At 34.4% G+C, this 23,329-nt stretch overlaps 1 protein-coding gene across 6 annotated transcripts in view; it reads left to right on the top strand.

The window, feature by feature from the left end:
* SMARCA1 (SWI/SNF related, matrix associated, actin dependent regulator of chromatin, subfamily a, member 1) overlaps window positions 1-23,329 on the top strand; it is a 73,055-nt gene that overhangs the window by 23,429 nt on the left and 26,297 nt on the right. For 4 of the 6 annotated variants that reach the window (XM_025431193.3, XM_025431198.3, XM_025431197.3 and 1 more), the window contains exons 10-19: window positions 1,363-1,472; window positions 3,335-3,561; window positions 4,493-4,614; window positions 7,213-7,248; window positions 8,179-8,331; window positions 10,438-10,570; window positions 11,507-11,655; window positions 12,447-12,566; window positions 17,911-18,021; window positions 18,281-18,394. In XM_025431193.3, the coding sequence (XP_025286978.1) occupies window positions 1,363-1,472; window positions 3,335-3,561; window positions 4,493-4,614; window positions 7,213-7,248; window positions 8,179-8,331; window positions 10,438-10,570; window positions 11,507-11,655; window positions 12,447-12,566; window positions 17,911-18,021; window positions 18,281-18,394 (1,275 nt within the window). The remainder of the gene's footprint in view (window positions 1-1,362; window positions 1,473-3,334; window positions 3,562-4,492; window positions 4,615-7,212; window positions 7,249-8,178; window positions 8,332-10,437; window positions 10,571-11,506; window positions 11,656-12,446; window positions 12,567-17,910; window positions 18,022-18,280; window positions 18,395-23,329) is intronic. The other 2 variants (XM_025431194.3, XM_049107788.1) reach the window with 1 other exon arrangement.

The raw sequence follows: 23,329 nt of genomic DNA, 5'->3' as shown, positions 1-23,329 counted from the left end.
GCCTGGGTGGCTCAGTGATTGAGCATCTGCCTTTGGCTCAGGGTGTGATCCCAGAGTCAGGGGATTGAGTCCCACATTGGGCTTCCTACATGGATCCTGCTTCTCCCTCTGCCTGGGTCTCTGCCTCCCTCTCTGTGTGTGTGTCTCATGAATAAATAAATAAAATCTTAAAAAAAATCTTGTTGTTTCACTTAGTGTAATACCTTCTAGGTCCATTCATGTTGTCACAGATGAGAAGATCTCATCCTTCTTTTATGACTGAGTAACATTCCATGGTGTGTCTGTGTGTGTGTATGAGAGAGAGAGAGAGAGGGAGAAAGAGAGTATAGACCACATCTTCATTATCCATTCATTTATCAATGGACACCTAAGTGTTGCTTCTGTAACTTGGTTATTGTAAATAATACTGCAATAAACATAGGGGTTCATATATCTTTTCAAATTAGTGTTTTCATTTTCTGTGGGTAAATACCCAGTAGCAGAATTAGTGGATCATGTGGCATTTCTATTCTTATTTTTTTGAGGAACTTCCATACTGTTTTCCACAGTGGCTACATCAACTTATATTCCTACCAATGTTGTATGAAGGTTCCTTTTTCTCCATATCTTTGCCAACACTTGATAATTCTTGTCTTTTTGGTACTGGCCATTCTGATAGGTGTGAGGTGATGTCTTATTGTAGTTTTGATTTGCATTTCCCTGATGAATGATATTGAGCATCTTTTCATGTGTTTGTTGGTCATCTGTATGTCTTTTCTGAAAAAATGCCTATTTATCACCATCAAAATTTATTCCTATACAGAATAAAAAAACAAATGTATTAAAGCAGCTTTTTTAAAAATAAAAGATTGGGGCAGCCCAGGTGGCTCAGCGGTTTAGTGCCGGCTTCAGCCCAGGGCCTGGTCCTGGAGACCCAGGATTGAGTCCCACATCAGACTCCCTGCATGGAGCCTGCTTCTCCCTCTGCCTGTGTCTCTGCACCACCCCCCCGTGTCTCTTATGAATAAATAAATAAAATCTTTAAAAAAATAAAAATAAAAGATTGTTTCATGCTTATTCAAAAGTCTGTGATCTTGTTATCTTATTTTTTAATGTATTTTGTGCCATCAAATAATGAATATCTAATTTAGGTCCCCTATTCTGATTTTTTTTTTTTAGTGTATGTGTTGCTGAAGTGAGCACTATTCTGACTTTTTAATGGGCCATTACTTTGTTTTTACTGAAAAGATGGCAACTGGCATTGGTAGTGTTTTTCAGGTTATGCATTGGGAAGTAAATTTCACATTAGGGTGTTGTCAGTGAAAGATTTGGTTTACAATATTAAATATTTTATAAACTTTTGTAAAAACTATCACTTTTTAGGTTTTAAAACCATTTTTGTTACGTCGTATAAAAACTGATGTAGAGAAGAGTCTGCCTCCTAAAAAGGAAATAAAGATTTACTTGGGACTGAGCAAAATGCAACGAGAATGGTGAGCTATTTATTTAGAATAAATAAATTTATTAGAATATTATTGGAATTTATTTACATATAAAGATTTATTAAAATTTAGCTTTGTAGTGGTTCAGTTATGCCTTTATTTTTTCAGTTATGCCTTTATATTATAATCTACATTTTATGTTTAAGTGGCAAGTTAAGTAGTTCAAATGTTTTAATAGAAAATTGATGAATATTTTTGTAGCCTTTGGGAAAGAACATGGGCCTTGAGTCTATAGATCCGTATTTGAATCCCATGCTTTGCCTCTTAGCAGCTATTTAGCTTGGGTAAATTATATAACCTCAGTTTCCCTTCTGTAAAATGGGGATAATAGTATTTAGCTTATGAGTTGATGAGAGGGTTAAAGAGGCTAATGTCACTTACATATTTGTTTGTTATTCTTGCTTTTTTCATCAGTGAAAACAGTAATAACAGTAATAAGTAATAATAAGATGGATGAGAATAGTGATTGTGAATATTAAATAAAAGCTGAATTGGTTTGATAAAGACAAGCAAAGCAGGAAATTGACAAGAAGTTACAAGGAATCATAAATTGGACATACTTAATGTAATCATGCTGCTTAGAGAAGCAAAATGTTGTGGGGCATCATTTTGCCTACAAGTGGTTCAGTAGGTTAGGCATCTGACTCCATCTCAGCTTAGGTTTTGATCTCAGGGTCATGAGTTCTAGCTCTGTGTTGAGCCCACTTAAAAGAAAAAGCAAAATGTTGCTTATACAAATAAAGTTAATAATATATAATATAATATATAATATATATATAATATATATAAAAAATATATATATAATATATAATGACTTCTCTACTACTGAAATCAGTATAGGGTAGTGGTGAAGAGTACATTTCTCTATTTTGAAATATAAGATCAAATTCTGACTGTCCCTTTTTGTGGCCCTGAGTAGGTTGTTTTCAATTCTCTTAGCCACGTGAATTTCCATTTGTAAAGTGGGGGTGATTCTAGTACATACCTCAGAATTTTTGTGAAGATTTAACAAGATGATTTATATAAAGCCTTTCACATGATACCTGGCACTTTCACTCAATACAAGCTGGCTGTTATAATTACATATTAATTACTGTTCAAGTGGATACATAGGTCTATATTCACCTGGTAAAGGTCAACAAAAGATAATTAAGAATGTTTACAGATCAGAAAAAAAATGCCTTAGGAAGATTAGGTATAAGAAATCATGATTGTTTTTAGCTCAAACAAGTAAAAGTTGGATGCCAGCTTTTAGCAAATATTGTAGTTATTGAATAATTATAATAGTTATCTGGATAGTTTTCAGCTGATGGCAATTTGTAGCAATGGCTAAAGCAGGAGGAAACATGTTTGTCGGCAGCATAAATTTAAAATCTTCAAAAGTTTCTTGTTTTTGCTAATCAGATTTAGTCTCAAAATTGAGTTTGTTGTTTATCTTTAAATAGGACTCTATGCTGGTCACCAAAGGGATGTTGCTTGATGGCATTAAACTCTTTTTTTTCGGTAGTTTTAAGTTTTTGTTATTACAAACAGTGCTGTGATGAACACTATTCCACATATATTGCTATCCACAATGGACAAAATTGCAGATGTAGAATATTCACATTTTAAAACTTCTCTATCTTGTCAGATTGTCCTTCAGAAAGAGTGTACTAACATATCCATATCAGTTTATAAGATCCTTCTATTTCATCACATATTCACCAAAATTGAGTATTTTTTATTTTTTTCTTTTCAAAATTTTATTTAAATTCTAATTAATTAGCATATAGTGTAATACTGGTTTCAGGAGTAGAGTTTACTGATTCATCAATTACATATAATAAATGACTAATTATAGTTAAAAATTTTAGGTATACAAAAATCCTGATGAAAGATATTGATGTGTTAAACTCTGCTGGCAAGATGGACAAGATGCGACTCTTAAACATTCTGATGCAGCTTCGAAAGTGTTGTAATCATCCTTACTTGTTTGATGGTGCTGAACCTGGTCCACCTTATACCACTGATGAGCACATTGTCAGCAACAGTGGTAAAATGGTAGTTCTTGATAAACTATTGGCCAAACTCAAAGAACAGGGTGAGTTACAAATCTATACATTAACATAAAATGACTTTATTTTAGTGACTTGTGTATGAATAACATTTTACATCTTTGCTCACCATTCATTCATTCACTCATTCAGCAAACACTGTTGAGTACTTCTTATTTGCCAGGAATTGTTCTATGGGCTGGGTATACAAAGATGCATAAGACAACAGTCTTTGCCTTGGACAAACAGTATAATGAAGAGGGATAGTTGCAGTTCATTTTGATAAGTGCTATGATATGTTGAGAAACTGGGAGTTGGGGAAATCTTCACAAAGGTGACATTTGAAGTGAGCACTGGAGAATGTCTAGAAGTAAATCACGGGAAAAAGGAGAGGGAAGCATTTTACAATGAAACAGAAGTGTGAAGAACGGGAATGGAGAGCTTATAGTATTTGGGTTAGAGTGGCAATTGATGAATCTGGAAAGTTGAATGGGGCCAGATTATGAAAGGCCTTTTACACATGCTTAAAGGAGTTTGGACTATTTGGAAGGCAGAGAGGGAGGTGTGTCATAGAAAATTTTGCTGTGTCAGCTGACACAATCAGACTTGTGCGTTTGGAGGAGAACCTTTGAAGCAGTATGGGGGCTCTACTGAGGGATGAGAAATGAGAAACAACACTAGTTGGGAGACTATTGCAGTGGTCTAGTGAAAGGTTGTAGGGACCCATCACTCATCCTTAGGACAGAGTAAAGGCAGACTTTAAATCTTCTCAATATGTGTGGAGGGCTTTGAAGTTCTTAAATATGTATAATTCAGCAGTGCATAATTCTGTATAGCATTCCTTGAAAGTGTATGTGTGTGTGTTTCATGAAGGGTTCATGTACTGTATATTACATGTGATGTTTACTTATATTTTTGTAACTTTCAAATTAGTTTTACACAAGTTGAATAACTTGCTTTTTGGGGGAAATGTTTTAGGTTCAAGGGTTCTCATTTTTAGCCAGATGACTCGCTTGCTGGACATTTTGGAGGATTATTGTATGTGGCGTGGTTATGAGTATTGTCGATTGGATGGACAAACCCCACATGAAGAAAGAGAGGTGAGGAAAATAAAACAAAACAAAACTTCAAAAATCAGAGTTCAGTTAAGCCATGTTTTTCATCATTAGGTAGTTTTGAACTTTGGCCTTTTTTAATAGCTTGTTGCATAAATTCCTCACTAACACCTCTCTGTCTCTCTGAGATCTTCAGTTTGGCTTGTATTACAGTGGCTCCTTACAAAGCATCCTTTTCAAGGTCTTTAAAGACATCCTCACTTATCTAAAGGATACTTTACCATTACACACTTACCTCCTCTAACCACTGCTCTCTCTGACCTTCTGATTACTGTTTCTCATCCTACTCTTTAATCTCTGATTCTGCCATTTTCTTCTCTTGATTTACTTCCTACAGTAGACCCTCGCCATTTGTGGAGTTTAACAGTTGAGATATTTCCAGTTTATGAGCAATCCTAAAGACTCATGAAACATAGTAATTGCTAAAGGGAATAATCTCCATGTTAGATTATTGTAAAACTGAAATTGAACAACATAGGTGTAGGTGCTTATGCATTTGGATCTTAGAACACTAAAAGGTTGGTGTATGGGAATGAGTTACTTAGCTAGTGAGGAAGCTTACCTAGCACCCAGTGTTTTTCTCAAATTTAGGAATTCTTACAGATCTTTAGATTAGCCCTCACGAATGTCATGGGTCTAATGTATTTTAAACCCTTTAAATACTTTTTTTGAGGGGAGGGCTTTGCCAATTTATCTTCTCTTTTCTGTGGTCATCAAGGCTCTGTCTTTGGTTGCTCTTAAGTCTTTTCTCATGCTCTGGGCGGAGATTGTGATTTCATGGTATAGTGGAAAATGCATTGAACTTGGTTTCAGAAGACCTAAATTTTAGCACCAACTCCACCATTTTTAGTGTATGCAAGCTGTTTAATTCTCTGAGCCTCAGTATCTTTAACTGTATTATTGGCATAATATTAATACCTAGGATTTTTTTTCTGACAATGTTGTGAGGATCCTTGGATATGATAGATATGAATGTGGTTTTTAAGCTGTGCAGTGCAGAATATATTATGTGTCATGAAATTACACACAGGCCACAAAGACTTTTAGTCCATGTTCCTGTCCATCCATAGATTCTGTGAGTGCTCTGTCCCTTGTGTGCTTCCTTATTGAAGTTTGGCTGTAGCATAGGATAGGGTCCATAGCAGGCACACAGGCCCTTTTCATATTAAGGGTTTACCTGCCACCCAAAAAGGCAGGGAAACCTTTTTGATAACGTTTATAAATATGAGGATGTTTCAAAGTTTACACTGGCCTCTACTCTATAATAGTTGACTTTTTCTGAAGTGGTAAATTGAAGCTTTATTGGGCTTTTGCTGCTTTATTCCTCAGAATGGGTTTCTTCAAATCCACATTAAGCATAAGCCATATAGTGCTATTCAAAATGACCCTTTTCCCTGGAATGAAGATGATACTAAGGCAGAAAAGTAGGTGCTTTCTGACCTCAGATAGCCAATTTGCATTTCTTAGTGCTCTCCCTGATTATGAACAGTGTGGACTTTACCTAATTATACCCAAAATATTCTGGTTTCTTAAAATTTCAAGTAATTTCTCCCTTCAGAGGCTTTGAATTACATGTTGACTTTAGATACAACAAAGAACTGTTCTGTTCTTTTGTTTTTGTTTTTGTTTTTTTTTGGCAATGTCCCACTTTCCCATTATACAGTTTGTCCACATAATCATTTCATCTATTTTCCTAGTAAGAAGGGAAAGCCACATTTGATTCTTTATTCTAATTATTTGCCGGCTGTTAATAAATAATTCTTTTTCTGTAGTTCTCAGATTTGCCATTTCTTCATTCCTGCAGCTAAATTCAGCTAGCTGGTCTCTGGTCATCCTCTGACTCAGTTTCTATATAACCTTTACTTAATTGGCCTTCTTACTTTTATAGGGAAAGGATCTAACATTTGTTAAGCAACTACTCTAGGCTAAGCGATGTATAGTTCCAACAGAGTTCTTTTAGCAGCCCAGTAAAGTATAATTTACTGGTATAATTTTCTCCACTTGAAACTGTCTCAGAGAGGTTATATGCTTGCTAAGAAACACATATGTAACAAATGGTAATGATTCACACCAGGTTTTTGCTATTTCCTCTACGCCAAATTGCCTCTCACTACACCATGCTGCTTTCTATACTGCCCCCTCTACATGCTATATGGACCGCAGTAGTGAGTGTCCCCTTCTCTACTGCAACTTTTGATCATGCCATTCCATTAATTAAAAATATAACTTCCTGTATTTTCTGATTATAAAAGTCATATATGATTGCTGAAGGAAATTTACAAAATAAAAGTATTTCTGGTCAGTATCTTTTTGTATATATAATTTATATAAGTAATTGATATTATATTATATATAAAGTTTGGTAACATTTTTACTCAGCATTATGTTGTAGTTTCCTATATCAGTAATTCATTGTAAAAATAATTTAAGTATAATATTACATCCAGTGGACGTACTATAAATAATTTATCTCCCAATTGTTGATCATTTAAGGTTGTTTCCAGTTTTTCACTATTATAAACAATGCTAAAGCAAAAGTCCTTATACATAAATCTTTGTGCACATTTCTGATTATTTCCTTAGGATAAATTCCTAGAAGTGGAATTACTGGGTCAAAGGGTATGAACATTTTTAAGACTCTTGATGCATATTGCCAAATTGCTTTCCAGAAAGGTTGTACCAATTTCCATTCCCTGCAGCAATGTATGAGAGTGCCCGTCTCACCGCCCCCTCGTCAACATTGAGTATTATCATTTTATTAATCTTCAAAAAATGGTATTATGTTTTAATTTGCATTTACTTGATTACTAGTGAGGTTGAACATTATTTTTGTATTTATTAGCCATTCATATTTGTTCTGTGAATTGTCTGTTCTTTTTCTCTTTTTTTTGGCTCATTTTCTATTGGGGTCTTAGTGTTTCTTTCTAATTAATTTGTATGAGATCTTTATATAGGAAGGATATTAACATCCCATTAATTTTTAAGACTCTTGACTAAATATCCCTGGATTACCTTACCGAATTTCCTCATTACTTCCCTGTTTGCTCCTTGTCACCATATGGAAATAAATCTACTCAACCTCTCCTTTATCCATTGCTCTCATTCACATTACTGAACTTTTTTCTCTCTTGGTCTTCCACACTATACCTTCTTTGTTACTCCTATCTAAACTAATGGGAATGAAGTTGAGATAGCTGACATTTTACCTCCTAGATATTTTTCAGCTCTCACTCAAAACATTTTCACCATTGTTGCTTTAAACGATTTAAACAATTTATTGCTTGCCTAGTTAAATTTGTGTATGTGATTGCTCTAAGTTTGTCTCTATTGATGTAAGCTTCTAAAGACTAGGAACTGTATGTAATATGTTTTCTACAGCAATTCACACAGTACAGTATATAGGTATATGCTTAAGTATTTTTGAGATGGAAGAATATCATAAAGTGGGCTTTTGAATATGCATGTTAAAAATACTTATTTCTTAAGGACTCTGGTAATATAGTTTTATTTTTCTCTCTTTTTTCCATATTCTGTGTCATTTAAAAAAAGGAAGCAATAGAGGCCTTTAATGCTCCTAATAGTAGCAAATTCATCTTTATGCTGAGTACCAGAGCTGGAGGTCTTGGAATTAACCTGGCAAGTGCTGATGTGGTTATACTATATGATTCAGACTGGAATCCACAGGTTGATCTACAAGCTATGGTTAGTAATCTTTAATGATGTCAGAAATTTATCTTAGCTAGGAATACTGTTGTTATTTATGCAGCACAGATGTAATTTGTGAAAAAAGGGCAACAACAACTTTTGGGAGGTTTTCTAAATGTTATAATAGATTACCTTGGAAAACAAAGATACTGTGCTAATTGCAAAAACAGAAAAAACAAAAACAAACACACACACCCCAATCCTTATTCCTGAATATTGAAGAAGACATATGTCTTAATGAGAAAGGTTAAAAAGTTAATCTGTTGATATTAATTTTTGTGAACAACTAAATATATTAAGATCCTTAGCACTGAAATTGGGGGAGGTATGTTTTCGACTTTTGTAATAAGATATTTGGGGTGAGGAGGTAAAAAGGTAACAAAGAAATATTCTAGGAAAACGTTTGATACCTAAGGACACATTGGAAACTATCCTACTGTTTTAAAAAAGAATTCAAGGAGCCATTTCTTTTATCTGTCATGATGTTGTCATTTACTGAGTTATTGCTACAACTTCTGGCAGTATGACTCACATTTTAAGATAATGTAGTCTCAGAAGTACAAATATGCAAAATAGCTATGCACTCAAAATCCTAGTAAATTACTGGATAATTTGCTATATTTGGAAGCAATTAAAGTCATATGTCAATGAGGCTTAGCTTAGAAGTCCTTCCTTTTTTAAAGATTTTATATATTTATATTTTTTGGTGCTGAAACCTGAGAGTGAACTCACCACCTTCTGTTTTAAATTTTTTTTATAACAGAGAACTGAAACATATTGACTATCAGGGCATTTTTATTTTTATTTTTTTTTAAGATTTATATTTTTAGGGGCAGAGGGAGAGACTTTCAAGCAGGCTCCCTGCTAAGCATGAAGCCTGATGCGGGGCTTGATCTCATGACCAATGAGCTCATGATTAATGAGATCATGACCTAAGTGGACACCAAAGAGTCAGGCACCCCAGGATGTTTTTAGATTGAAATGCTTTTTTATCATCACTTTAGCATGGTACTGAGCTACCTGTTTGATATGAGCTACCTGTTTGATATGACTCCATAGGAGTGAGCCCCAGTAACTTACAGGGTTATTAAACTGGGAAACCTGTTGATAACACTTCATTTCCTTAAAATTGTGATACTATAGCTGATCTTTCATGATTGACTGATTTGAGTTTGAAATTTTAAGTTTGTATAGGGGTGTTGTATTCTCATTCAATGTGCTTTGTTGAAATTGTTGCTGAACTCTAGTGTTTTTATATTTAATTCAAGGGCTGTTTTGAATCTTGTTTCTTTGATTTTTCTCGACTGCCCTCCTCCCTTCACCTGTTTGCTCTAGCAGCTTCAGTGTTCTAAAGATAATTACCCTGGCTGTTTTTATATTGTTGGAACTTGCCATCTGTCACCTTTACTAACTATAAACCATAGGACCAATCCTAGACCACTGTATAGTAAGGATATTAATATACCACTAATTTTTATTACCTTTTATTACACATCCTTGAATTGCCTCCATAAGCAGAAAGAACTGCTTGATCATGAAATAAAAGTGACTTGCCACCATAGCAACCATTGCTAACTACTTTGGCCCTCACAAAACTACTTTCTAGTGTGGAAGGTGTTTGCATCTAGTGACTTAATGTTACTTAATAAACTCTGTATAGTCCTCATCTTAAAAGGGCTTTGGCTTCTGTCCATTAATGGGACAGTATAATAATATGGGCAGATATTTTTGGTCCCAGAGACCTCTAGATATATATTTTTTAAGATTTTATTTATTAGAGAGAGAGAGAGCACGAGCAAGGGGAAGGGCAGAGGGAGAGAGAGATAGAGAGAAGCAGACTCTCCACTGAGCCGAGAGCCCAACATGGGGCTCAATCCCAGGGCCCTGAGATCATGATTTGAGCCAAAGGCAGACGCTTAACCAATTGAGCCACCAAGGCGCCCCATAGATATTCTTAATACTCATCATCTTCCTTTAAAAAGTGGCAGGTCTAGAGAACTCAAAAACTAATTTAATATTCAGAATTTTATAGCATATGGTGGCTGTACTATATATTTTATCCAGAGTACCCAATATATCTTATATTAGGATTCTTTCTTCTAGGATCGAGCACATCGTATTGGTCAAAAGAAGCCAGTACGTGTGTTCCGTCTCATCACTGATAACACCGTTGAAGAAAGAATTGTAGAAAGAGCAGAGATAAAACTGAGACTTGACTCAATTGTTATACAACAAGGTAAACTTGTAAACTTAATTAGGTGTTCTTTTTAATGCAATTATCTTTAAAGGAGATTACTTTTAATGTTGACTAAAATTCATAGACTTACAGGAAAGAAGCCATTTTAAAAAATGCTAATTTAAAAAAAATGCTAATTTAAATCTATTTAATTTAAATCCTTGCAATCAATATATAGAGTAAATCTAGTTGAACATCACTAGCTTATAGTTGAATGCAAGTGGCAGTCTTCTGAAGTACCTGATATTATTTAGCAGTTCAAATGTCTAGTTAAAATTTTCTTAAAAATATTTCTTGACTTTATTTATTTATGAGAGATAGAGCGAGCATGCGCACAGGTTCATGAGGTGGGGAGGGGAACTGCCGAAGGAGAGGGAGAAGCGGGCTCCCTGCTGAGCAGAGATAGATTCAGGGCTCCATCCCAGGACCCTGGGATCATGACCTGAGCTGAAGGCAGACACAACCGACTGAGCCCCCCAGGCGCCCCTAAACATTTTGTAAATGCATATTGGAGAGTGCCTGTTGATACAAAGAAATTTGAACTGAAAAATGAAGTTTGAAAAATGAATAAAATGTTTCTGTTTTTCTGAGTTTTAACTGAGTTTTACAGAAGAAAACTCATTGAAATAGAAGGTATGGTAGAAGAAAAACTTGTAGGTGTGTTCATTAATATAACTGTAAAGCTTTACTTACAGTTAAATGTACTAGTGTCTGATTAAAACTATTATGCTATGCTTTCTCTGGAATATAATTGAATACAAAACTTCTATTATTATTATCTATTATATTATATATCTATTATTATATATATATTATCTATTATATTATATATCTATTATTATTATCTATATTATTATATATCTATTATCTTCTAATATTATTATCTATTATAATTGAATACAAAACTTCTATTATTATTATCTTTATTATTATTAGGAAGACTCATTGACCAGCAATCTAACAAGCTGGCAAAAGAGGAAATGTTGCAGATGATACGTCATGGAGCCACCCATGTTTTCGCTTCTAAAGAAAGTGAGCTGACAGATGAAGATATTACAACTCTTCTGGAAAGAGGAGAAAAGAAGGTTAGTTAAAATGTCATTTGTTTTCATGATGAATTGCTTTAAAATCAACATACTTCAGCATGCTTAATTGGATTTGTGTTGTTTCACATGACTCATGTTCTCTCTAAGGATTTGTGGATTTATATCCAGAGGTAGTTTAGGGTTTTTTAGTTTAATTTTTGTTAAGAACGACTAAGAACTAGAGTTTAAAAATGAGTGATCTTACATCTCACGTTTATTGAAAATAATGTTGGTATTTACTTAAAAGCCAAATAAATTTCATGTTTAGTCACATATCAGGACTACATTTTTGCAACCTTTTTCTTGCACTGGATTGGAAATTATTTTCTCACACATTGTGTTAAGTGAAAACCTTTTGTGAACATTTCATGAAATATTAAAGCATTATTTGTTAAAGTCTAATAAACTATTTCAGAATATTGCAATTTTGTGTTGAATTTACCTTTTTTGGTGGGGTTCTGAAATAGTTCTATTCTAGTCCTACCTTCTTTTTTTACAAATTACTTTGGACAATTTCAAATACACATAAAAATAGGTATTATATGACTACATCTTCACTGATAAAAGACTTTAAAGAAAGCCTGAGAATACTTGAATACCTATTTAAATATTTAAAGTACTTGGAGCAAGTAGAATTTATATTCATTTAGTATTAGCATTGCATTCTTACCGTGTAAATTAACAGATTGGATATTTCATGTCAAACCTGACTTTTAAAAAGCTAGAGAGCCCACAGATTTTTTATAAGTAATTCAGCAATAATTTTCTAATTTCAATGCATTGAACTGTAGACTGCAGAGATGAATGAACGCTTGCAGAAAATGGGAGAGTCTTCTCTGAGAAATTTTAGAATGGATACTGAACAAAGTTTGTACAAGTTTGAAGGAGAAGATTATAGAGAAAAACAGAAGGTAACTTTTTATTCTCAGCCATTAGCCTCTCAAATTAGCATTTCTTCCCATAACCATTATTAAAAAACACTGACGGGGTGCCTGGCTGGCTCAGTCTGTAGAGTGGTGACTCTTGATCTTGGGGTTGTGAGTTCAAGTCCCATGTTGGGTGTAGGGATTACTTAAAAATATAAAGAAATAAAATTAAAACAATAATAAAATTTAAAAGACCCTACTGACACTCTCCTATTACAATGCTCTGCTATGGAGTGAAATTTGATGTAGGTCAAATCTCCTGCAAGTGCTATGTTTAATAAACTTAAACTTAAGCTGGATGATGATGATTGCCATCATGCTCATCATCATTTTTGCTGCTTTTGATACTGTTGTTTTCAAGAAGCAGTACAGTACTGTGGTGGAGTTCCTGAATTCTGAAGCTGAAATCCCAACTGTATCACTAATTCAGTAACTTTGGGCACTTATTTTTCTCCTGTCAGATGGAGGGTATAGTAATATATGGCATGGACAGCAAAAGTCCTTTGAGGAAATAGAGGAGTTTTATTTATTTTGTTTCAAGTTATGGCTATAACTAAAAATTTTTAGATTTAGAAATTATTTGTACAAAAAATATAGAGTTCTCATATATCTTTCAGCTAGCTTCCCTTAATATTAACAATTTACATAATCATAGTACAATGATCAAATCCAGGAAATTAACACATTTTCTCCTTAATGTTCTTTCTCTTTTCTGGGGGATACAAACCAGGATCTCACATTGCAATTTGAAAAATCTCTATTTTTAAGATCACTTTTAGATTCACCACAAAATCAAGTGAAAAATACAGAGTTCCCATATTCTACCTCTCCCAAACATCGCCTACTACACTATCAATCTCACATCACAGTGGTACATTTGTTACATTTGAACCTACACTGACACATCATTATCATCCAAAGTCCATCTTTTATGTTAAGGTTCACTTTTTGTATTGTACATTCTGTGGATTCAGATAAATGTGTAATGACACGTATCCACCATTATAGTATCATACAGAGGAAATTCACTGCCCCCTAAAAGCCCTCTGTGTTCTGCCTATTCATTTCTCCCTCCTTCTGTAGCCTCTGGCAACAACTAATCTTTGTACTACCTCCATAGTTTTGCTTTTTCCAGAATATCGTATAGTTGGAGTCCTATAGTACATAGCTTTTTCATATGGGCTTCTTTCATTTAGTCCTTTGCCTTTAAGATGCCTTTGTGTTTTTTCATGGCTTCATAGTTCATTTCTTTTTTAGTACTGAGTAATACTCCATTGTCTGGATGTATCACTATTTATTTATTCATTCATCTACCAGAAGACATCTTGGTTGTCTGTAAGTTTTGGCAGTTCTGAATAAAGCTGTCAAAATCTTTGTGCAGGTTTTTGAGTGTACATAAATTTTCAGCTCTTTTGGGTAGATGCCAAGGAGCATGACTGCTAGAGCATATGGTAAGCTTATGTTTAGTTTTGTAAGAAGCTGCTAACCCTTCTTCCAAAGTGGCCATACCATTTTGCATTCCCATGACCAATGAATGAGAATTCCTGTTGCTCCATATCCTCACTAGCATTTGGTGTTCAGTGTTCTGGATTTGGCCTAATAGGTGTGTAGTAGTATCTCATTCTAATTTGCATTTCACTGACATAAGATGTTGAGCACCTTTTCATTTATTTCTATCTGTATATCTTCTTTGGTGAGACATCTATTCAGGTTTTTTGCCCATTTGTAAAATCAGGTTGTTTTCTTAGTGTTGAATTATAAGTTTTTTGTATATTTTGGATAACAGTCCTTTATAAGATGTGTCTTGCAAGTATTCTTTATGTGCATTTTTCTTATTCTCTTGACCCACATTGCATTTTTTTGCTGTGTCTTTTTAGGTTCCTTAATTTGAATTAGTCCTCAACCTTCTTTTGTCTTTCATGATCTTTACACTTTTGAAGAGTATTTGTTAGTTGTTTTGTAGTTTTGGGGTTTGTTTGACATTATCTCATGATTGGATTGAGATTATGTATTCTTTGGCAAGAATGCCATGGCAGGGATATTAAGTCTTCAGTATATTTTACCAGGGAATATATGATGTTGTGTCCTATTACAGGAAATATTAACCTTGATCACTTAGTTGAGGTGGTGTCTGCTTTGTTTCTTCACTGTAGAGTTACCATTTTCCCCTTTTACTTGATAAATGTCTTGGGGAATATATTCCTCAAATATATACCCACTGATTTTAGCATGTATTGGTGGAGTTTGCCTGCAACAGTTATAATTGTGTTTGTCTAATAGTAATTTTGTATTTCTTTCATTCCAGCTACATTTATTAGCTGGGATTTTTCTGTAAGGAATATCTGTTCCTTCTCATTTGTTTTCTAATCATTTATTTATATCAGCATGGACTCATGGATAGTTAATTTCTTGAGTTATAATACAGTTTTATCATTATTTTGTTTGCTGAAATTGTTCTGTAAGCTGTTATATTTTTAACTCACAGAAATGAATTTTGTTAAAATAAGAAAGCTTATTTTTGGATATTGATTTTACTGAAGAATGAGATGTGAGCCATTTTAGTTTGCATTGCAACTAGTATGCTGATAATGTCATTATTGCTGTCATTATTTCTGGTAGTTTTTTTTTATTTCTGGTAGTTTTTAGTGTCATGACTTATATCTATCTGGTTGTTCTATCTATAACCTTAATTAGACTCCTTACATTTTATTCTGATGAGATGAACATGATGACTAGCATGAATAAGGTAGAAATTGTTTTTAGATCCCATTATGTGATATGAATTTTTAAAATTCTACAGTTACTTCTATGGGCTCATTGGTATTAGGGGTGTTTTATAAAGTGGAAAAATATTAAACAGCAAAGAGTCCAAATATCAGTGGAGTGTCTAATCTATATTCTTAGAGTAAAATTAGACTAGTAAAATACTTACCTATTTCTAATGCAGCAGGTTTTCTTGTGCTTCCAATTCTAGCAAAATAATGTACAAATACAGAGAAATATTAGTAGTAATTATGATTACTTATATTTTTATAGTTGAATGAGAAAGTCAGATTTTAGAAATATTCTGATTGGAGATTATCTTTTATTTCTGGATTTTCATATTTTCTAGATAGATTCTTAAAATATGTTCAAATTATCCTTTGAAGAGAATTGAAAACCTATAAGAATGTTGTTTTTACATAAATCATGGGAATTACACAATGAGATTTTCATATGTGATTCATTGAACCAGTTGTATTACTTTACAACCATACCTGGTAAATTAAATCATTATGACTGACATTGATCCTGAAGAAATTAACCTGAATTACTTTGTATTAGTGTACTCTTATCTAAAAGAAACGAATTCAGCATGATTTACTTTTTTTGAAAGTTTGGGAATTGGCTCTTAATACTTATTCCACATTTGAATACCTAGACCTGCATATAAGTATGGGTTAAATGGCCAGTACATTACTTTTGACCAAGTTAATTTAAATTATTATTTATTTTCATTCCAATTGGGACAAATAACATACTGGTTATTTATAAAATATCTTTTCTATCAAAGGGGGAAAACAAAACTACTTTTATTGCTTTGGCTATTTCTTATGTAAACTCACATTACAGTGTCTATATCTCATAGAATTTTAGAGTTAAAAGATAACCTCAAGATCATTTAGTCTAACCTTTTTTGTAATTAAGAGATCCCATTTATAGCATGTGGGGCAGTTATTCAGCCTCTATTTGAATGTGGTCGTATTGGGAATCTTCCTCTTAGGAAAGTTCATTTTACTGTTTTATATTTTTTGGTTCTCAGAAAACTTCTAATTTGACTTAAAAGCTCCTTGATGAAAGAGATTATTTTATTCATCTTTGTATCCCTGACACTGACTTGTAAATGATACATTAGGTACCTAACACATACTTGTTAATTTATATAGTTAGCAGTCTACTTTCCACATTGGTTTTAACATATGGATCAGCAGAGAACTGCATTCTTTTCTAGTTAATAAGTTTTTTTTTTTTTTTAGTTAATAAGTTTTTATGTATATGAATGCTACCATTATGTCTGTCTTTAGTCTTTACTTCTTTGGATACTGTGAGAGTTTGTAGATCTCTAGCCATCTGAGTCATCTTAGTTTAGTATCCACTTTTAACCTGTGATACCAAGGTTGGTTGGAACTCAACCCTTTGATAAGATCAAATAGAGTGGGATCATTAATTGGAGATTAATGGCTTCTTTTGTGTGCAGGCACTATGAAATCAAGAAAAACACCTGAACTGTAAAACCGTCCCTATAGATTCCAGAATTTCGTATTGTCAGTTTTGCCTATTGGCTTTTAAATTGTATTTTCTAGCTGATATTGGGGTAGAGTTTTGTAATGCTACCTAACCATCGTTCACCCAACTTTGGGTGTTTAATAATAATTTAGGTTTAACTCCTGGCAGTTTATCTAATGCCTTCACTTATATGGTCACATTAATACTCAAGGTAGGTGTTACTATTCCCACTTCACAGAAGGGGGAATTAGTTTTCCCGAAGTTATACAACTGGTAAAATGGTGGAACCTGGTTTCAAATTCAGTTCTTTGCTGATTCCACTGACTCCCCATGGCTACCTTACCAAGACCTTATTTTATTTTATGTTTTTAATATTTTATTCATTCATATGAGAGAGAGAGAGAGAGAGAGAGAGAGAGAGAGAGAGAGAGAGAGAGAGAAAGCATGAGCAGAGGGGAGAGGCAGAGGGAGGGGGGAGAAGCAGACTTCCTACTGACCAGGGGAGCCTGATGCAGGGTTGAATCCAAGGACCCTGAAATCATGACCCGAGCAAAAGGCAGACACTTAACTGTGTGAGCCACCCAGACGCTCCATCTTACTTCATTTTAAAATTTCTCTTTATTTAAAGGGATATATGCCTATTGTGTTGATATTCATCACTTACCTCTTTCAGCTACTTTTTAATTCATACAGTTAACACAGTTACCAGAATCAATTTTAGTTTTCTATATTAGATATAGATACTATGTATTTTGACATAAAATACTAGCTCGATTGTGCAAATTCTCCTCAATTACTAAGGAAGAACTAAATTTTTTAGTGAGAACTAAACTTACTTACAAAAAGAAAGAAACCAAAAGCATTCTTTTACCCAAACGTGGCATAGACAGTTCAAGGGTTTGGAATTTGAGATGTATAATTGTGAGACTTCTAAATTGCAAGTTTTGATTCTTCTGAATGGCTGTAGTTTTCTCATGCTTCTGCAATCTTGATGTATTTGAGTTTCATAAACATTTTTGATTTTTTGATTTTGATTAATTAAATTCCTTGTTCTTGTGTATAGCTTGGGATGGTGGAATGGATTGAACCTCCTAAACGAGAACGCAAAGCAAACTACGCAGTGGATGCCTACTTTAGGGAGGCTTTACGTGTCAGCGAGCCAAAGGTTCCAAAGGTAAAACAGTATAAGACCAGTTTTTATGTTCTACAGCAGAATTCTCTTGTAACATGGTATGTAATTTACATTGGCTTGTGTCAGTGCAACAGCATTATAATCCTTAAAATATAACAACAGTGTAGAAAAGTACTTGATATGGCCCAGCCATATAAAGGCATTCCATTATATTTTTCTATATATAAAAGAAAGAGTAAAAGAAGTATGTTCACTTCATGTACTGAAAACAAATATATATGTAATCCATTTTCCCCCATAGGCTCCACGACCTCCAAAGCAGCCAAATGTTCAGGATTTTCAGTTTTTCCCACCACGTTTATTTGAGCTCTTGGAAAAGGAAATTCTTTATTACAGGAAGACAATAGGCTATAAGGTAATTTTTCAAGTTCTTGTTTATTTAACTTATTTTTATTTTTTAAAGTTCTTAGATTAGTATAATGTAATCTTTTAAGTGAATATAGTCTATTAAATTAGACTGCAAGCATTCCATTTTAATGTGAGAGAACATAAGAGTACATCAAAACAGTGGTGTTTCTAAATCCAAAGAGGAGGTTTAATTGGAAGTAAAGCATCAAACTACCAAATCACCAGCAGGATCATCACAAGATGAGATTAATGGAGAATTATTCAGTATTTCAAAAATAATGATAATAATATATATATTATTTTAATAATGCTGATGTTTGAGTGGTGAAAGAATATGTAGAAAGAACAATAGGCATATGTTTAACTAGAAGTGAATATATGAAAAAAAAGAAGTGAATATATGCTAAATGACAGGAAGTTTTTAATCATTTTCCTTACTATGACCAAGAAATAGTTCTTTTGTATTTATTGTTCTTTGGTTGATGGAAGCCCTGTTAGTAGTTATTAGATTGTTGTCACTTAGGTGTTAAAGATAATGATAAATGTGATAACAAATTCTAACATTTTAAAATGGTCTCTTGGAAAACAAGATTCTTATTTATATAGGTAGATAGGAAGGAACCCATTTTTAGTGAGTGAAATGTTTATCACCCTAAAGCTAACACACTGAGAGATTAAGCATAACTCGTTATTCTATATGCTGAAACTGACTTTCCAGAGAATGGAAAGGGATACCAAAGGTATAAAATTCAGTAGTATAAGCAAAATTATAGAAATATTAACACTATTATAATTTTATGAAGTTTTCTCTTTTATGAATTGGAAGCTATGTTTTAAAATTTATTTTGTGAATCTTTATCACAAGTGGAACTGTGGCCGATTATTTTGATCAGTAGCTGTAATGTGACTAGAAAAGCTCCATGGATAATAAGATAGTTCATTTATATTTTGGAACTACAGTGGATCCCTAGAGTATTTCCACTATTTGTCCAAAGTGAGAACATTACCATTTGAAATGGACAAAACAGGGTTTGCTTGCTATTTGTGTGCCGAATTTCAATATATATAAACAGGAACAAGAAACTGAAGGTGAATATAAGTAGTTAGTTATAATCTGACTAGGGAAATATTACATTTGAATCTATTTAACTAACATGACTGGATAAAATCTGTCTTAGGAAGTTGTCAAAGAATAAAAGTACCATGGTTGAACATTCAGACCAGGAATAAAATCAGTTTCAAAGAAAGTGAAAATGGTGACATACCAAAAGAAACCGGAAATTGTAGATTCAAAATAAAAATGAAAATAGTTAAATTAATAAAGTAACAATATTTCATGAGGTAAACAAATATATCTATTATCCCAGTAAAAGTAAAAAAAGTTTAGGTTTAGATCATTATTTTGTTACTTTTGTGGACTATTATTAGTGAGACTTGAAAAATAATTGAAATGTTAAGCCCAGTTAGTAATCAGCCAAATATCTGTGTAGAGCATTTTATAATTTATGAAATGCTTTATCACATACTTTATTTGATTTCTAATAGCCCTCTGAGATAGATGTTATTATAACCTCCATGTAAGAGGTGAGGAGACTAAAGTTCTGAGAGGTCAAAAGACTCATTCAAGGTCATATAGCTAACAGAATTGCCAAGGGTGCTGGTCTCCAGTCCGGGTCCTCAGTGTTCAAATGCTATGCTCTTTCCACTCAGACATTCTGCGCTATTTCTGCATGTGACATAACCCTGCTGCTTTTTGCAGCCCTAAATAAGGACTGTGTTTATAGTGGTGTGACATGTTGTTTGGGAGGTGAGCCAAGTGGTAGTCAAATAGCAGTAATAAAAAAAAATTATCTCTGCCAATATAAGTGTTTATACTCCTTCTTTGGAGATCCTGAGATTCTGTTCCCTGCAATAATATAAGCACCCACCACATCCTCACCACAACTCTGGTTTTGATGCAAGCAGTGCCTTTCATTACAGGCAGTTTGTGGTTAGGGGTGAGGTCTCATAATCACAGTTGGGTGGTGGCCAACTGGAAGGATATAGAGGAGAGAGAAACATTAGAGGAGGGAGGAATGAAGGGACAGCTGCAAAGAGTGATAAGAAGGAGGCAGGTGGAAGAAGGGATGACAGGGATGAATGAGGAATGGGAAGATGGCATGGAATCCATGCTATGGCACCGTACTCTTTTCCTCACCTCCCAGGGATAAATGACAGAAAGAAGTATGAGTGAAAGGAGGGTTGGTTTTCATTTAATCCATACTTGTTGAGTACTCCTCTGTGTCAGGTCCTATGCCACACATTGACAATATAGTGAATAAGACAGACAAGATCCTTCAGTCCATGCAACTTGTGTTCTAATAGAGCAGGCAGATATTAAGCTGATACCACAGAGTAATGACATTATTTGTTTTCTGTGCTTACAGAGGGTGCTACAAGGGAACACGATAAGGGTATCTAATATGGTTTGGGAGATCAGGGAGATGGTTCCTAAGGAAGTGTTACTACATTGAGATCGGAGAGATGCACAGGAATTAGTCAAGTGAGGTGTGGGGGGAGAAGAGCTCAGGCAGGGAAGCCATAAGTACAGAGGTGTTGCAGTAGAGGAAGGATGACGGTTCCTTCAGAAACTGAAGGCAGGAGTGTTGGTAAGGAGGGAGAGGTGCGAGATGAAGTTGGTGAGTGAGTAGAGTCAGATCATGTGGAGCACTGAAAGTTAATTGTAGGTCACATTAATTAGGTTAAACTTTAGCTTTAGAGCAAGGAAAACCACTGAGGTGCTTTTAAGGTGGAGGGATGGGTGGGTGGTAAAATACTAATAGCAGATACTTATTTAGTCCTTACTTATGTTCCTTTCTGTTCTTAGTTCTTTTAAAAGATCAGCTCATTATCCTCATAACAGCCCTGGAACTATGCATCCCTGTTTTACAGATGGGGAAACCAAGGCACATAGAGGTCAGGTAATTTTCCCTAGGTCAAACAACTTTTAAGCGGTAGAGTATGATCAGATTTATATTTTAAAAGATCACTCTGGCTGCAATACAGAGAATGACAAGTTTTTCTAGGGAAACCAGCCAGGAGGCTGAAGTGCGAAAAGATGGTGGTGGCTTGGAGTGGTGGTGATGGTGGAAGGAAAATCCATCCCCTACCACTCTTCTAGCCTTGTCATCTCTTTAGCTTCATTTTGGATTGCCTTTGTGTATCATCTTAAGACTTGCCTTGATCCTCCATAAATGCATATTTAGCTGAGGATTTATAAGACAAATAAGAGTACATTCTGGATATTGGCTCTTTCTGAACCTTGTCTCTTCCATTCTTTACCAGGGGATGCAGACCTGAGCTAAGGTGGGTGCTTTAATTGGGTAGGTGTTGTGTTTGAGTTCAGAGTATGGACAGATGAGCATGGCATGCTAGTCATCTGCAAAAGCTGTTTTTTTTTTTTTTTTTGCAAGGATGATGTGATATTGATAACTGTTATACATATCTTCTCAAAGATACCTAGCATTGTTTTTTCTTCCCTTATAGCTCCAGAAAACCTAGTAGAGCCACAAAATGAGTGGAGCAATAGCTTATTCTCAGTTGAAAAGAATTGCTACAGTGCAGTTACCTGGTATTCTCTGTGTATAGTTAGGTTCTCAGAAAGGGACTCCTTTCCTCCTTCTGCTTATAGGATTGCTAGCTCAGGGGAGAGAGGTGTAGTCTTATAGCTGAGGGTATTGTACACAGTACTGTTCTGTCCATTTTGAGTCCCCATAGTTTTACTCTGTAGTGATTTTGGGTGGGACCAGTAAGGGGCTCGGTACTTTTTTTTTCAAATATTTTATTTTTATTTATTTGAAAGAGAGAGAGAGAGACAGAGAGAGAGACAGAGAGCATGAGCAGGAGGGGCAGAGGCAGAGGGAGAAGCAGAGCTCAATCCCAGGATCCCAAGCTTATGACCTGAGCCAAAAGCAGACTCTTAATGACCCAGCCACCCAGGTGCCTTGGGCTCTGTACTTTTGAAGCAGTTGGTAAGGAGCATTTTGCTCCAGAGCCTACTTATTTGCATTTTTATTTTCTATTTTGTTCCCCCTGCCCCCGATATTTACGACAACAAGGTCACAACAATATTGCTCATGATAAGATCTGGAATTAAAGAGTTTTGTTTTAGTTGAGACTGAGAAATACTATTTGTTTTGCCCTAACCACTTGGTGGATAGCAGTGCATTGTGTGCTAATTCTCCCTGCTGTCTAAGCTTTGACCTTGTTGCAAGTTAGACACATTCAGAAGCTTTATTGCTTTTGCAACTTAAAGGAATTACTTAATGTATTTAATCACTGTGTTCCCTGAAATCTTTTTATTGGTAGTGGATGACTTAATTTCAATTGCAGAATTAAAAATATCCAGAGAATCTAGAAGTCTCGTTGAATCTAAGACCTGGAGTGAAAGACTTTTGCCATATTTGAAGCTGAAGAAAGCTGTAGAACATTCTAACATTTATTTTTCATAAAAAATTCTTTAGAGACAGTTACAAACATTTGACAAATGAAGGAAGTTCCATAATCTTTGTGAGTTTTGGTAATGTGCCATTGTGAGCCACCTGTTTGCAGTGGTAGAACAGTACAGTGTGCTGATTTCAGTTTGTGTGCCACCACATTTAATTCATTATTCCATATTTCTGTGAAATGCTTGCTAAAACTCAATCTAGCCAAGACCAGAATTTTTTTTTTCTCACTTTTCAATGGAACACAGCTCTTAATTAAAATGCCTTAGTGTGTCTGACTAGAAATCTAAGTAATAATTGAGATGTTTCCTTTTGAAAGATAACTTTAATTAAATTGTGGCTGTATTATGTGTTACTGGGGGCCAACAGTAAGACACACAGTATGAATGCTTGGGTTAGCTTCTAGGTATCCCTTTAGTATTTTTGGTCTATAATTTGTCTACTTAATTCTTACATAG

The sequence above is a fragment of the Canis lupus genome, chromosome X (genome assembly GCF_003254725.2).
Source record: "Canis lupus dingo isolate Sandy chromosome X, ASM325472v2, whole genome shotgun sequence".
NCBI lineage: Eukaryota > Metazoa > Chordata > Mammalia > Carnivora > Canidae > Canis > Canis lupus.
Note: the sequence above shows the minus strand (reverse complement) of the source record. Positions and strands in the feature narration are given on the sequence as shown.